Source organism: Megalops cyprinoides, chromosome 14 (assembly GCF_013368585.1).
Source record: "Megalops cyprinoides isolate fMegCyp1 chromosome 14, fMegCyp1.pri, whole genome shotgun sequence".
Classification (NCBI taxonomy): Eukaryota; Metazoa; Chordata; class Actinopteri; order Elopiformes; family Megalopidae; genus Megalops; species Megalops cyprinoides.
In genome coordinates this window covers 13,604,298-13,618,308 of record NC_050596.1, presented here as the reverse complement: position 1 = coordinate 13,618,308, position 14,011 = coordinate 13,604,298, and the positions used below count along the sequence as shown (strand labels likewise).

General features: G+C 43.3%; 1 protein-coding gene across 1 annotated transcript; it reads right to left on the bottom strand.

Moving 5' to 3' along the window:
- Nucleotides 1-4,880: 4,880 nt before the first annotated feature.
- Nucleotides 4,881-13,886, bottom strand: timmdc1 (translocase of inner mitochondrial membrane domain containing 1). Its single transcript, XM_036545621.1, has 8 exons — nucleotides 13,821-13,886; nucleotides 12,457-12,694; nucleotides 11,970-12,135; nucleotides 11,488-11,576; nucleotides 8,046-8,113; nucleotides 7,869-7,947; nucleotides 6,114-6,224; nucleotides 4,881-5,532 (listed from the first exon to the last, which is right to left on the bottom strand). Exons 2-8 carry the CDS (start codon nucleotides 12,678-12,680, stop codon nucleotides 5,382-5,384), a joined length of 888 nt encoding a protein of 295 aa, XP_036401514.1. The 5' UTR covers nucleotides 12,681-12,694; nucleotides 13,821-13,886; the 3' UTR covers nucleotides 4,881-5,381.
- Between the last annotated feature and the right edge of the window lie 125 nt (nucleotides 13,887-14,011).

Below are 14,011 nucleotides of genomic sequence, written 5' to 3'. Positions count from 1 at the left end.
TACTGTATGTGAATACAGAGGACTGCTTTTAAATATCATTGAATGTGCGTGAACCTAGCTAAATATCTTTGAATATAATGCAATATATCTGAACATATTTGAATATGGCTGAATGTATGTCATTATGTTTGAATATGTTTGAATGTAACAGAACCTGGTTGATTATAGTTATAGCTGCGTTCAGATTTGGAGGTGTCTGCAGTGTAATCCGTTCTAGAGAGTTCTCTAGGGCATTGTCACCTCTCTACCTCCACCACCTCTCTCTCCAGCCCGTGTCTCAGTGGGTGATCCTGCAGCATAGCGCAGTAATACTCAATCAACTCCTTGAACTGTCACCAAGAAATGGCTGCATATCTTATCTTCACCCGTGATCTTAAATCTAATTTGTCAGAGTGTCCACAGTAACCCGACCTATCGTGAGGCCGGATGGTCACACCGGAGCTGACATCATTCATTTCATGTAAATGTGCAATTATACAGAGTGCACCGAATGCACTTCTTCTGTCAGGGATCTGTGAGGACGGGGTAGTGTGAGGCATGCTGATGCCCTGAAGGACTCTCAGGTGAGTGATTGAACGCGCTGGAGAACAGAGGGAAAACTACGTGACTCTATTCATATCTCTCTCTGTCTTCTCACTGAATCCGGCCTGTGTGACTAGGGAGGAGGATAAGGAGGGCAGCCTGCAATGGGATTCATCATGATCACGTCTCAGTGCAGAAATTTCTGAAACTTGTAGTGTTAGCAACCATTTCTCACACTGTGACAGTATCACTCTGCAGAGAAGAAAAAACATCTTTTTTTCTTGGCACTCTGCACCACAAATTCCAAATGTCTTCTGAAAACAGATAAAAGGAAATGTAACACAGAGGGGAATATTTCTCAAGGTGGAAAAAAGAATAGGGAAGACAGTTTCGCCATCTAGTGGAAGAATTAGACATGACATGGAAATTTACAAGTATTGTTGCCAGGTTGATGAAATTTACACCATTACAGCGGATTTTCAAGTCAATGGGTATAAATGGTGCAGGTGGTTACCGTAGTGGAATTGATGAGGTGTACATAATTTAAATGCAAGATTTGCCTCAGAAAGCACAGTAATTGGCAATGAAAAGGTCAGGTGAAATTTCTTCCAGCGAAAAGCACTAGGGCTGTGAAAGGATGCATACTGATTGGATCCTAAATTATATTCCACAATCACAAACCATCCCCCTGCTACACTAAATCTTCCCACTTTATCACTTGCTCTCCCTTAATTTCAGCTGAGGGACTTATAGGTAACACCCACCACAACTGACTGACCACTACAGACTGAATGCATCAACAATGGAAGGCAGAATCAGAATTAAATTCTAGAGAAGCAAGTGAGGCTATGCACCCAGCAGCCTGGCTGATGCTGGGGGTGAATATTTACAGCTTAAATAATTAGTGTGAACTCTGCTGGCCAATGCACTACACATATAGCAGTAGGAGTAAAATATATAGAACAGCCAATCTTTTAAAAAAATTATAACAAAAACGGACAAAGCCACGTGCACTGGCCATAGCAGACACATGTGCATTTACCTACTGCTGATTAGGCAGGTGTGGTAGCCAATAACTAGCCTCATTCATCACTTAAACAATTCGCATATAAATAATGATATAATCATGGTAATTGTCCTTTTCATCTTAAATTGATTGAATGAGCCCCATTACTGATTGTTGTAAATGGAGAAACCGTTGAGCATCCTTTAAAAATTTGAAACATACACATACATAGCTTTCATAAACACATCACTGACTACATTTAAACATTTTTGAAGTCAGTACAGTGTGTCTGTGGGGGTGTTGGGGGTAGATTAATACTTGTTTTAATTAATACCTGTAATCAACAGGTATTTAGTTGTAAATTAAATTGCTTCACATGCAGCAATGATGCCATACATCCTTAAGATTGATAATTGTTCCTTTGGGGCAGGTTGAAGCACAGAGGAAAATAAAGGGCTTTTGACTCAAAGCTACGGGAAAAATTAACTTGGCAACCCTGCCTTCAAACTGGTGTTTTAGCAATTCTGTTCCAATAAATGTTTACACAGCAGGAGAATGAGGTAAGCAGTTAAGCCGTCAACAAATGGGCTTTAAATCACATCAGTGTTGATTCACTGTATTCTTAACAATGAGTCTGTGCTTCTGAATGGCATTAGACTTGCAAAGCAACAAAAGGACGTGGAAACAATCAAAAGGACAAAGCACTGAGGAAATTGCTGAACGCCCCCGTAATGCTTCTCTCCTTGGTCATGCGCTGCTGCTGCCGCCCTTGCTGAGCCAGCAGCCTTCCTGCTACCTGGGGTAGCAGGGCGTTCAGTGCTGTGAATGTGACCAGTAACTTCAAGAGCCATTTCCTGGAGTCAGTCAAAAACAGGTTGAGGACAATTATCGAGTGCTGTAAAGGTCACTGCCTACCTGTTTGTGGCTGTCCACTTGCCCCTAGAAGGTAGGTCAGGTAAACACTGGTGAAGAAATCCTGGATGTTTCCCATTTAGTATGAAGTAGTGTAATTAACATATGAAATGGGTGGAAAAAAAGCTGTCCTGAAAATGTGGTAATCATTATAACTGAGCAGTGTCACTCAGAGATTCACATGTTTCTGGACTTTGCTCCAGCCCAGACTTTAACATTTATTTACATGTATTTATTTATGGCCCAATCAACTGGGTGGGATCATTAATTGACAGCTGTTCCAGGTGTCAAAAAAGCTGCGGGTTGGAAAACATTGCAGAAACTCAAATCAGTTTCATGGACCTCTAAGATCAAGAGTGGACACCATTTTTTAAACGTATTCTAGCACGGCCTTCCTGCTTGCTAGAGATTGGAGTGTAAAGCCTCATGAACCCCAAAACGAGTGGAGACATCATGCGCTATTAGTGACCCACTGATTTGGATCAATCATGGTGCTTTGGAATGCAGAGCAAGGTCTCTTGGTTGGTTCATGCGAGTCGATGACCTGACAGCGCATCATCGATCCACCCATTATTATCCCTCCCTTCCCAGCTGGCCCAGCCTGGTTTATGTCCCAGAAAAGGTGCTAGTGGGTGTGGCTAACATGACCCTGCAGAGGGTGCTCTTCTAATCTGGACTGCAGGCAGAATTCTGGAATGCTGGAGGGAGAATGTTGTGCGAGCAGAGTGTGAAGAGCCTGAAGAAGAACTTCCAGAACTTTAGCTGGTACATGATGGCAGCAGTGTGGTGTCGTGGTAAGGGGCAGGGCTTGTAACAGAAAGGTCACTGGTTAAAATCCCTGCTGGGGCACTGCTGTTGTACACTTGGGCAAGGAACTTAGCTGACAATTGCCTCGGTAAATATCCAGCTGTGTAAATGGAAAAAAAATCTATGTTGCTCTGGGTAAAAGTGCCTGCTAAATGAATATAATGGTACTTGAGGCTGCTGATTAGTCTGTGAGCAGTGATGCACTATTGTACTAATTAGTCTGCATTTCTTACCTTATCAGCCCACAAGTTTTATAGTCATTCAACCACTGACCAATAAATCGATTGAATGACCAATAAATCGATTGAATGTATAAATGTAAATTTGTCTATGATCTGGATATGTAAGATAACAATACAGCTAAATTCTTGAGAATATAATGTGTCATTTAATATACTGAAAACTCTAGATGTTTAAGTCTTTTTGTCAGTCAGGTAATGGTGTCCATTATCACGATTATAAACAAGTGATAGAAGAAGTAAGCCAACATGAAAGTATCAGCAATGGCGCTGGCTTTTAAAGATGTGCTGATCGGCTGTCAACACCTTGTCCCTCTTGATCGGCCACATCGGATCCAAGAATGTCTGAGCAGTCTCACATACCCTTCTAAAGCTACACAGAGGATGACTGGACCAATAAGGTCAAGAACAATCACCCTCAGCACCCACTAAAACCAGCCTAATATGGACCCAGGGGCTGCGGTGGGCCCTACCCTACAGCTGTGTCTCTAGGCAACAAGCAGCCTCACTTCCTCTACCACACTCTGTGAGCCACACACCTGAACCCCGGCTCTGCAGGCTTCAATTGCTTAATGGCTTCAATCAAGTCAGTGTCTATGGGCTACTATCAGTTCCATTTCTCCTTATAAACTCAATGACCATGATGCATCTTTTACCAGTATACAGGGAGTGTCATACATGCCACTGCCTCTGATCCACTCTACATACAGTACAGAGGGTAACACTCACATAACATCAGACAAACTACGTACAGAACTGTTATGATACACCCTGCTCACTCCGGTCACTGTCACATATTTGCTCAGGGCTATGATGAATTCTGCTCCCCCCTTGAGACCCTAAACCAAGCTTGTGGCTCTGTGATCTCCCTTATTAGGAAATCCACCCTCTTGAGTTGCACAAGATCTTCTGACCGTAAGACACAAACAGCTGCAACATATTCACATAATTTCCAATACACAAACCACATGGAAATGCAGAATTAAAAGAGACACAGTTTCACTGATCACAGCCATCTTCATCTTTTATACAAATTATCCTTACTACATAAATCTCGGTCACACTTATGGCTCAAACCCAGCAGAACTGACTTGGGTTTTTGGAGCTGCAGTTCCTTGGCTCTCCTCTAGGCGTCCTTGTTGTGCAGACAGACATGCCCCCACCTCTCCAGTGGGACTGTGATGGGGGCTCAGCTGTTGTGTCACATCTTGTTTACAGTGGGGACAGACTCAGTACACGACCCAGCAGCTGACAGGCCAGAGGCAGTATCACAGAGACACACTCAATTATATAGACACACACGCACAAGTAGATTTAGGCATATATGATAATACTAGAAATGATCCTGCTTCAGTAATAGAAAACCAACCTTCTTATCATACAGTAATATGCAGTTACAGAGAGCAATCTGCAACAGCCAGTGGGTTTGAAATGCCACTGTAATGCAGATGAACTTAAATAGCACAGTCAATGATGGTAATGGCAAACTAACTGCCTATTTTGCAATAGTCATGTTGGAGATTTCTGCCCTTGAAGTGTGCAGAAGATTTTTGAGGTGTGCTCATTTCCAGCAGTTCCTGGTTTTACACATCCAAGTGTTCTGCAGGACGGAAAGGGGCATGGCCTGCAACTGCATGGATTAAACTGTTCTGTAAATATACCAAGTGACACCACCTCATCTGAAACAAATGGCTTTAAGAAGACAGATAAACTGCAACTTCCTCATCCACGCCTTCTTACAGTAACCCTATGGATCGATTTAGCAGTGGTTAGACATAATTAAAAAATATGCACAAAAGCTCCATGTATCATACAGAATAAAAGATCCCTTTGTTGCTGTGTGCCTGGTGTAATGATCATCACGATATTGAGTCCATGAGTTATTTTCACGGCTGTCATTGGCTGTCAGAGTCCCCGGCCACACCCTCATTCCTAGGCAAACTCAAAAGTTCATTGATCCTCTGTGCATCAGACTCAGAGTCTTGGCCCGCCCTGCTGTCACTCATCTCACCAATCAGCTCGTCCGTCACCTGCAGACGGGCAGCCCTGTGGGTCCAACAGAACAGAGGGAATGAGCAGATTTAACATATCACAGTGACCCACTGGAGATGGCTATGAAATTGAAGCTCACGGCTGTGTTTGTCATTCTCCACCATTCTTGCTCCACATAAAAAATGAATTGTAACAGGCAAATCCATTATAAATCCATCAACATGAAATGCTGTTTTACACACCACTTTTAAAATAACTGTAACACAGTATGTAGGCTGTATAACATATATATGAAATATTATATAAACTGAACTAATTATTTGCTTGAAAGATGAAAAAACACAAAACAAATGAGATAAACTGAGACAAAGCAAATTAGAAGAAAAATTTGAGCCACAAATGGTTGATGGAATTTGATTTTAAGGACCTAAAATGTTTGCTTTTATTTACTCAAAAACAGTTTTTCAGAACTTTCTTTGAAGAAACAGAGCAAGAACATTGCATTGGCATTAAAGTTGGCATATAACCGAACAGTCTTGTGTAAAGCATCTCAGTACTAAACAAGCCTATGCTAAAAGCTCTAAAATGCAGTGTTCTTGAAAAGATGATAAAACGTGATGTGATCCAGGACGTACCACTCTTCCACCTTGCGCTCATACAGTTCTCTGCGTTCCCTCCTCCTCTTCTCTCCGATGGTTTCTCCCGACAGCTTCTGCATTCCCATGATCAGGGCCCCGGCCGGCAGCCTGCAACAGCATGGACAATGGCATCGATTACATCATTACGTACATGTGTATGGTATTAACACAGAGCAATGACATCACAGTGACGTCAGCTCTGCAGGTTTCCACGGCGGGTGACCGTTTTCAAAGCTCAGTCACATACAACTGTATCGCTGACACATCTTTCAGCCCGTGGAACAGCTAACCACTGAAATTTGATGGGAATGAGGGAGTCAGTGGACAATGGCATGTCATATGGACGTCCAATTTGGTTGGATTTCTGCTGCATTGTTCTGTGATTTTGACCCAACCAATATGCAAATCCATGAGCAGCAGTACTGACCAGCCCATGGCCCTGTCCACAGACCCACCCCAAAATTGCCTGTGCTACACAATATTACTATGAACACACAATGCAAAAACTGAGGGGACCATGAGTGAACTGTCACAGGTAAATTTTGGTTAGGGAGCCATTTTAGACCCACTATAACTGATCTAAGATCAGTGACAGCCAAGAAAGAAAAATAAGTCTTTACTCCTCCAGCCTGCATTCATTGGCCTCAATACGGTCATCCAACACACTGAGATTTCAGCACAGCTAATATAAACTAGCAGCTGTTTCCAGCGATTTGAAAACACAGTACATGAAAGCTGACATCACAACCCTCAAACCCTCTGGCCATTCAGAAGAAAACTCAGAGTGTTACTCTGACTGGGGATGTGTCATTTCAATTAGCTGCCTGCTTCAGTTTTGGTTTTTTACCGTGCCCAATTACACCTGGATGTGCATCCGGGTGTGTGCACACGCAACTTTTCAGGTGTCTGGGCAGTGAAGCGATGACCATGGACCAGGGGGCTATGGGGGTTGGGCAGAATGCGGTGCCTGAGGGATCCCCACGGTAACCAACAGACCAGAGCACAATATAGGGGAGTTGACATGTGAAGCACTCTGCATGAATATCACTTTGGATCTCACTGTGCTGAACAGCACACATAAAGCACCATCTGGGTCAGGTGATGGGGGGAGGAGGGGGTGAAGGGGCCAGGGCAGCGAATGGGAGGTAGAGATGGAAAAGGAAATACTGACAGCCATAAAAAAAAAAAACAACTATGGGCTACACAGCTGCTTCCCTGGACTCTGCCCCCAGAAGACTCATCCTTCTGCAATACACATGAGCCCCACTGGCACTGAGGGGCACAGAGAGACAGAGAGAGGGAGTGAGGGTGGGAAAGAGAGAAGGAGCGAGACATAGAGGGAGTGAGAGAACGAGTGAGGGAGAGTGCAGACAAAAAAGAAAGACAGAGACATAGCCATCTTCTGAATAAGAGAGACCAGCCTGGTAAGATGTGCTGTTGGGGGACAGTGGGAACAGGGTATATGATGGGAGTTTGGGGGGCAGGTTTGAGACAGAGAACTGAGGAGGTAGGAGCAGCTGGCTGTCTGGATGCTCCCAGCAACAACAGAGAGGTGGGAGCCGGACTCCAGGCAGAGAGAGGGCCCCAGAGAGCCACCCCAAACTGTTAGGTTGTGACTTTATAATCAGTGCTGCCATCTCACATACAGGGCACTAAACCTTCCTCCCAAAGCTCTGAGCTTTCCACCCAACTCCTCATAGGCTCACACGCCACTCCCCAAAGCTGCCGACTACCCTGCAGCCACCAGCTTACCCCAGGATTGCTCCGATGGTTGACCCTGCCACCAGTCCTCCCAGCCCCAGGTTCAACCTGAACAGGCCTCCTGTGATCGCTGAGGACGGTCAGAAAAAAAAATCAATATGGAACCTACAGAGAAACAACAACCAACACAACACTGCAATCACTGACCACTGTCCAATCCTGACTCACCTCCGGCGACAGCATAGTGGCTGAAGGCGCACTTGTCCCTGTACACAGACATCCCTGTGCTTACAGTGCTGACACCACAAAAGAAAGAGGGAGATGAATCAGTGCTGGTATCACACAAGATAGGTCAGTTTTGAAATCACAGAAAAGGAAATAATTGAATACTGATATCATACAGGAGAGAGGGATACAAATCAGTACTGACATCACCCAGGAAAATAAAAACATTCTGTGCCGAGGAGAGGAGTTAGCGCTGATCTCACACAGAACATTCTCCTGTGAAATTACACTTTACTAACTATTAGATAGAAACATGCCATGTTTCATAAATTAAGAGTAGCAACAAAAACTCTTCCTACAGTAAAGATGTGAAAAAGAAGTCTTTCAAATCAAAGGATAGTTAGATTTGTAAGGCGGCTGTGGAAACCTGAACCATTGCTTTATATTACTTAATGGCTCAGGACTAACTACAAAGAACGCATTCTTGACAGGAAATATACTGGAAATAAATCTGAAACCCCACTGAGTGAGAAGGATAAGGATGGGGCGCAGAGACACCTCGGGTGATAAGCTGTTCTGAGAGCACTTTCTGAGTTCTGAATGTGGAGGATGGATGGCAAGTCTGCCCATGCCCCCCCCCCCCCCCCCCCCCAATCCTGTCGCCCCCAGGAAAATTCACACCAGGAGTGACAGCTTCTTTCTCTCCCCCCAAAAATCAGCCAAAACAGAGCGAGTCTGACTCCTCCACAAGGTCACGCTGGAGTCTGGATGGTTGGAACAGACTAAACACTTAGTGTCCCAACCCTCTATGTTCAACACTCACTCCCACCCCTAGGGCTTCCAACTCACACTGTTGAACAACACATGCAGATGTGAATTGAAATGCAGCTCACAGAATAAACACAACTGAATAAACACATCCACCCTCTTCATTTGTAAAGATAATCTGGGTGCATGCAGAGTGGTTTGCAAAATATAGTTAAGGCCAATTTTTCCTGACGACAGGGAGCTGACTCCTCCAGCACCAAGAGGTTGATATTAGCCTCTTATTAAACAATCATCCCATTGCTGCGATACCTTAATCATCTCAATTAATCATTCTATTACCACAAATGAGGCACCCACGCATGTGGACTGACTCTGAAGTATATGTCTGCTGACATTTTATCAGACATCTGTTATACTCAACAGCAGAGAAAGACAATAGGACAAATTAAAATGTTGACATCAGAAAACATAAATATCAGAAAATTAGAGGTATTTGTAAACTGTACTAACTGTTAGCAGTATGAGCATGTAGTTAAAAGGAGCACATGAATTACATTTTCAGTGATGCAGGTTTTATATTTTGTTATCCAGTTTAAACACTGTTAGTTTATGCATTTTTTCCATGGATTGACATTATAGTTTGCACACCTGCCCACGTGAAGAAACAAATCTCTCAATATTGTTTTGTGCTTCAATGTTGCTTTGTTAAATAATTAATCCAACAATTAACCCACAATTAACCCAAACAGATTCTATTCCCGCTTTCCTTGACATGCCGTTTGTGCTGGCCCTGCAGTCCTTGAGAAAGCAGGGGACAGAATGTAATGAGAGGATTGCCACATCCAGACTGAACACAAATCCTGTCAGCCTTAAGAAATGCGTGAGCTGGCTCCATGAAACGTGTTTAGCGCTGTTGGGTTATTGCCTTGTCCATGCTGTGCACCATGCCGAGTTTAGTTATTAATTTTTAATTTCCTTGACTGTATTGTAGGTTTTTTGAACTCTGACATTTCAACTCTCAAACCACTGAATCTCACTCTAGCCATGTGTATCAATCAGAGGTAACCGTTCCTCCAAGGTCCTTCAGCAATGTCTCCAGCTCTACCAACAAACCTGTATTTGGTGAAACATCCACAGCTGCCTAAAAAAGGTAGTCTTAAAAAGGATTTGTTCAAAGTGACATATTACAGCTAAATACCAAGAACCTCATCTCACAGTTGGTAGCTTCAGCAGTACAGAACAACATTTCCTTAGAACCATGTCTCTGAAATGAACTGTATAACTTTGTTTTTTGCTTGAACAATTTTTTTAATATATTTTTTTAGCTTTAAGCTTTTCATCTTATGTGAAAATTATATGCCTGTATACTGCTGTCAAGAGCCACAATGTAGTAATCACAAATCACATATAAATCTGACTGTAATCCTAGCAGAATGTCATTGAACGCCTGGATCATGTATCCTGCATTATCCCAGACAAATCATGCCATGTTTTTACAATCCACTTCAACGACATTTAAACATTTCACAATGCCTCCTGCCACCACGTAGTTATTCCCTGAGCGTAAATACACTGCATCTGCCAGAACCACTATCAATCCACCCATACTTATTCCTAGCAAAGCAAACAAAATATGAGACAGATCTGTTACATCTGGAGATGTTTCGTGCACATCAGCTAAAAGTGCATATGGGTATGGGCTGGGATTAGGGTTAGGGTTTAGGGGTTATGGGTTAGGGGTTAGGGCATGGTAAACACTGTTTTTTCAGTTAGAATTGCCCTGCTGTTTGTCACATGCTTGTTCAAAAATGAATGCAATTTTTTATTGCCAGCTTCCTGCAACTGAATATTTGTGGGGACAGTACAACTGTGTAAATGACGTCATGTCGCTTGTCGTCCTTCCCATTTTGTTCCCTGACAGAGGATGCCCCCATCACCCCCATCACACTCAAGCTTTGGCTTTTGGTGTCTGCCTGATTTTAAGCCTTAACTGTGTTGTGTTTGGTCTAATGATAAATTGCAGGTTTTGTAAAATAAAATCCATCTTTGATTTGATTCCATCATTTGAGCTGCATCATATTATTGACTTGCATTATAAAGCGTTTCATGATTAATCCTCAGTTATACAATTCGCCATGTTCCTGCTCTGATCTGCTAATAATTGCTGAGATTTGGAGCAGCAGTGTGGTGTAATGGTAAGGAGCAGGGCTCGTAACTAAAAGGTTAGATTCCCCACTGGTGCACTGCTGTTGTACCCTCGGGCAAGACACTGAACCCACAATTGCCTCAGTAAACATCCAGCTTGTATAAATGGATAAAAATTGTACATGCATGTAAGTCGCTCCAGATAAGAGCCTCTGCTAAAGGATAATTTAATGTAATGTAGTTAGGGTGAATACAGTGACACCTTGAGGATAACCACTGAAAAACAGATTAAATGTCTTGCAGATCACATGGTCACAAAAAACTATGGGCCCTAAACATAAGACATAATAATCAGCCATGATCAAGGACTGTACATTTTCCACAAAACTGACATTATAGGCAGTTATGACTTAATCTGGTCTCCAAGTGAGCAAATTACTACAAGACACTGACTGAAATAAGGAAATGGGTGCTTGAAAAGGCAGCACAGCCCCCACCTCTGTCCCCTCCCCCACCCAGAGTTTCTGCTCACTTGAACAAGGTAACGAAGGCTGCCACCCTCCAGCTCCACCTCCAGCCGAATCGCACAAACCCTCGGATTGCAGCATTGTGGGCGGATCTCTGGGGGAATAACAAGAAAAAGGAGAAAGACATACACAGAATTTGAATCCATATCTTGGAACTGTACACAGAAACAGGTCACTACATCACACATTCCAAACTATTACCAGACACTTTTCTGTTCAACCATTAGCGATAATATCAACATTCCCTTTCCTAAAAGAGACACATGCGCATACACATGCTTTCTTTCCCCGTAACAGCACAATGCACACACTCAATGCGTCAACATAGTGCTGGTATACCGCTCTACACACCACTGAACACAGAAACACAACTCACCACTGCCCTGACACAGTGCTCGTATATTGCTGCACTAAACTGTAACACAGCTCTCCATTGTGTTGATACAGTGATGGCATACCACTACACAAAAAACAGAAACAAGCCCACCACTGCGTCGACACGGTTCTGGTACACCTCTGCTTGGCTCTGCTCGATGAACCTCTCCCTGGCATGGCGGGCAGCTGGTACACCCCCATAGAGCATGCCCACCAGCGCGGCCATCACTCCGCTCTTCACCACATTCGTCACCTCCTCTGGGTACCTCTGCATCTCGCTAGCCGAAAACACAAGACACACCAGAGACATGTTCATAGAGGCACACTCAGACCTGAAGTTTTAAGGAAAAAAAAAAAAAGATTAAGACATAAGACACTGCTTTAATTGGTAGCATTTCAGGTGTTCAGGTGAGCTTGGAAGAGCTTTGTCTTTTGAAGATAGTGAGTGACACAGCAAATCAAATGGAGTGTGGAAGTTCATTCCACCATCGAGGCACAGCAAAGGTTCTGGAGAGAGAAATAAAGTTCTGGAAGTTTCTGGAAAACTGAAGCTCCCCAGACCAGGCTGAAAGACAACCTCAGAAAAGCCCTATACTCACTCCCTGTCGAAGAGGTCTTTGATGCGGTCCCAACCTGTGTCTGGGAGCTCAGGCTTCCCCACACACCGAGGGAGGGGTGCAGGTGGGGGGTCTGGGAAGGAGCCATCCATAGCATGGACTCGAGGAAGGGGGAGAGAGAGAGGGGGGAGGTCCAGCTGGCCCCAAGGGCTCTTATCTGTTCTCTGACTTGGAGGTGAGCTCTCAGGGGTCTGTGTGGAATGCATTGGCCTTCATCTGACTGTAACAAAGGAACAGTGGTCAGTACAGCTACTTTTCTATTTCTGTACTGAAAATAGAATTACTCCCTTGTTATTGTCAAACTGACACCTTGGCACTCCTTCAGATGTTATCAATGTATATATAAAAATGTGACATTGAGTTTGTGACTAAAAGGGCATTCAATGCAATTGTGTTCCTTCCTATGGCCATACCTTAAAGAAATCCGAAATGTCAAGCTGCAGTACAAGAGTGCATTCTTGACAATCTTGTTGACTCAACACAATTGGTAAATGTCTTCCTCCAGTGTCATGTGCATAGTTAACATATTTCCACAATAATCACTTACAAGACTGTAAATTTATTGAAGCAATGCAGGGTAAAACCCTTTCTCAAGGGCACAGCAATATCACCAGGAGTCAAACCTGCAAACTGCATGTTTTCAGTCTGAATCAGTCTAAATGAGAAATACTTTATGATATGCTCTGCTGGATGCTCGTTTAGGCACAGTATCCACTGGGATGTAGTAGGCAAAGATTACCCGCGTCTATTAATCTTAATCACATACTGGTTTTAACAAAACTTGTATGGCTTTATGTAGATGTAATATAAAGCAGCGTTACACAGCAAAAAAGAATACAGTATGGCTAGCTAGCTAACCAGACAAATTCAGCTGAAGATCCAGCTTCACACACATTCCTGTTAAAGGTGTTTTCTTCTTAACAGAAATATATCAGCAATAGCAGAGCCTGAGTTTAACAGCCTGGCTAGGTCATGTTGCTTCAATTCATAGATTTCATAATGCCGCAGTCACGACAGCCAGCTTACCAGATAGCCTAACTTAGCTACTATGCGCTTACAGTAACGTTACTAACTGTTGTGGTCATAAAATGAACATTAAGTGACTGCCCCTTTAGTTACAAACGTCGGCTAGAATGGCACACAACAAAATAATGGGCACATGCACATGTGTTGCAAACTAGGATGGTTTGACCTAGTCAGATTCCGTGCCATTATCTTGTAATACACGTGCTGTCGTTTCATCCTGGTTCATGCCTCTTATAAATCACATATAAATTTCATATTTTTCCGAGTAAATACCGTGCTGATTAATGTCAATCAATTACCGTGACACGCTCTCACCCTACCTTTCTCCGAACAGTAACCCTCGACACCGGCTCCCTGCAATGTCAACACATCGACCATGTAAAGAGAGTGAACGAGTCACAGTGTGACATTACATCTCCCTCTTGTGGTGGAGGACCAATACAGCAGATTTTTCAAAAATGGCGATATTTTGGACACAGCGAACATTCTCCCTTTTCTTGTAGACATAAGA

What these genes read in the sequence shown, in the direction of transcription:
- timmdc1 (XM_036545621.1), bottom strand. Translation starts at nt 12,680, where the DNA reads ATGCATTCCACACAGACCCCTGAGAGCTCACCTCCAAGTCAGAGAACA. An exon ending in AGAACCGTGTCGACGCAGTG is followed by an intron (nt 11,577 to 11,969) that starts GTGGGCTTGTTT and finishes TTATTCCCCCAG; the next exon opens with AGATCCGCCCACAATGCTGC. An exon ending in GCCTTCGTTACCTTGTTCAA is followed by an intron (nt 8,114 to 11,487) that starts GTGAGCAGAAAC and finishes TTGTGGTGTCAG; the next exon opens with CACTGTAAGCACAGGGATGT.